Source organism: Miscanthus floridulus, chromosome 1 (genome assembly GCF_019320115.1).
Source record: "Miscanthus floridulus cultivar M001 chromosome 1, ASM1932011v1, whole genome shotgun sequence".
NCBI classification, from domain to species: domain Eukaryota; kingdom Viridiplantae; phylum Streptophyta; class Magnoliopsida; order Poales; family Poaceae; genus Miscanthus; species Miscanthus floridulus.
Genome location: NC_089580.1, coordinates 120930851 through 120932457, shown reverse-complemented (window position 1 = coordinate 120932457; position 1607 = coordinate 120930851). Strand labels below are relative to the sequence as shown.

Sequence of the window (1607 nt, the reverse complement as noted above, 5' to 3'; positions counted from 1 at the left end):
CGGAATGTTGGACCATGTACTTCGATGGGTCCCTGATGAAGACCAGGGCAGGCATGGGTCTACTCTTCATCTCGCCCCTTGGAGTACACATGCGCTACATGATTCGGCTCCACTTCACCGCCTCCAACAACGCAGCCAAATATGAAGCCCTCGTCAACGGCTTGTAGATCGCCGTCGAACTTGGAGTACGGCGCCTCGACGTGCGGGGCGACTTGCAGCTTGTCGTCGATCAGGTGATGAAGGAGTCAAACTGCCTCGACCCCAAGATGGAGGCGTACTGCAAGCTGGTATGCCGCCTTGAAGACAAGTTCGACAGTCTCGAACTTAACCACATCACGCGCAAATTCAACGAGGCCATGGACGAACTGGCAAAGATGGCATCAGCGCGGGCCCCGGTCCCCCCGAACATTTTTGCCAGAGACCTCCACAAGCCTTCCATCGACCACGCCTCGGCGGTGGGAGAGGGCCCACTAGTCGAGCCCACCATAGGGCTCGAGGCCCCCTCCATCGCCGAGACCCCTTCGGCCGAGCCCGAGGTGATGGAAGTCAACACGGAACCTCCCGAGGCCGACCAGGGCATGGACTGGTGGGTCCCGCTCCTTGATTGCCTCATTCGACGAGAGCTTCCCATAGATAGGATCGAAGCCCGATGGCTTACACGACGAGCCAAAGCTTACATCCTCAGCGACGGCAAGTTGTACCGGCAAAGCCCATCTGGCATCCTCCAGTGATGCATCACCACCAAGGTAGGCCAAGCCCTACTTTGGGACTTGCACTCAGGGGCCTACAGGCACCATGCGGTGCCTCGGATGCTTGTCGGAAATGCCTTCCGCCAAGGGTTCTATTGGCCGACGGCGGTTGCTGACGCCACCAAGCTAGTACGCTCCTACGAGGGATGCTAGTCTATGTGCGGCAAACGCACCTCTCGGCCCAAGCCCTCCAAACCATCCCCGTTACATGGCCCTTTGCCGTGTGGGGGCTGGACATGGTTGGGCCTCTATAGAAAGCCCCCAGGGGCTACACCCATCTGTTGGTAGCAATCGATAAGTTCTCCAAGTGGATCAAGGCTCGTCCGATCAATCAAATCAAATCCGAACAAGCGGTGCTGTTCTTCACTGATATCGTCCATAGGTTCAGGGTTCCGAACACCATCATCACTAACAACAGGACGCAATTCACCGGCCGCAAGTTCCTAATGTTCTGCGACGACCACCACATCCATGTGGCCTAGTCGGCCATGGGACACCCTAGGACAAATGGCCAAGTAGAACATGCCAATGGCATGATCCTACAGGGCCTCAAACCGAGAATATACAACCGGTTGAAGAAGTTTGGCAAGAAATGGCTTGCCGAACTCCCGTTAGTCATCTGGAGCCTGAGGAATACCCCGAGCTGAGCCATGGGGTTCACACCATTCTTCCTAGTCTATGGGGCCAAGGCCATCCTCCCCATTGACTTGGAGTACGGTTCCCTAAGGCTTCAGGCCTACAATGAGCAGAGCAACTGCACTACCCACGAGGATGCCCTCGACCAACTAGAGGAAGCTCGAGATGTTGCATTGCTACATTCAGCCAAATACCAGCAAGCTCTATGGCGCTATCAAGCCT

General features: G+C 56.3%; 1 protein-coding gene across 1 annotated transcript; it reads left to right on the top strand.

Annotated features, from left to right (window-relative positions):
- Positions 1-236: 236 nt before the first annotated feature.
- Positions 237-731, top strand: LOC136462371 (uncharacterized). The gene has a single exon (XM_066461479.1). The coding sequence runs from the start codon at positions 237-239 to the stop codon at positions 729-731; it is 495 nt and encodes a 164-aa protein (XP_066317576.1).
- The last annotated feature ends 876 nt before the right edge of the window (positions 732-1607 follow it).

Excerpts from the sequence above, each read along its gene's own strand:
- LOC136462371 (XM_066461479.1), top strand. The coding sequence starts at position 237 with ATGAAGGAGTCAAACTGCCTCGACCCCAAGATGGAGGCGTACTGCAAG.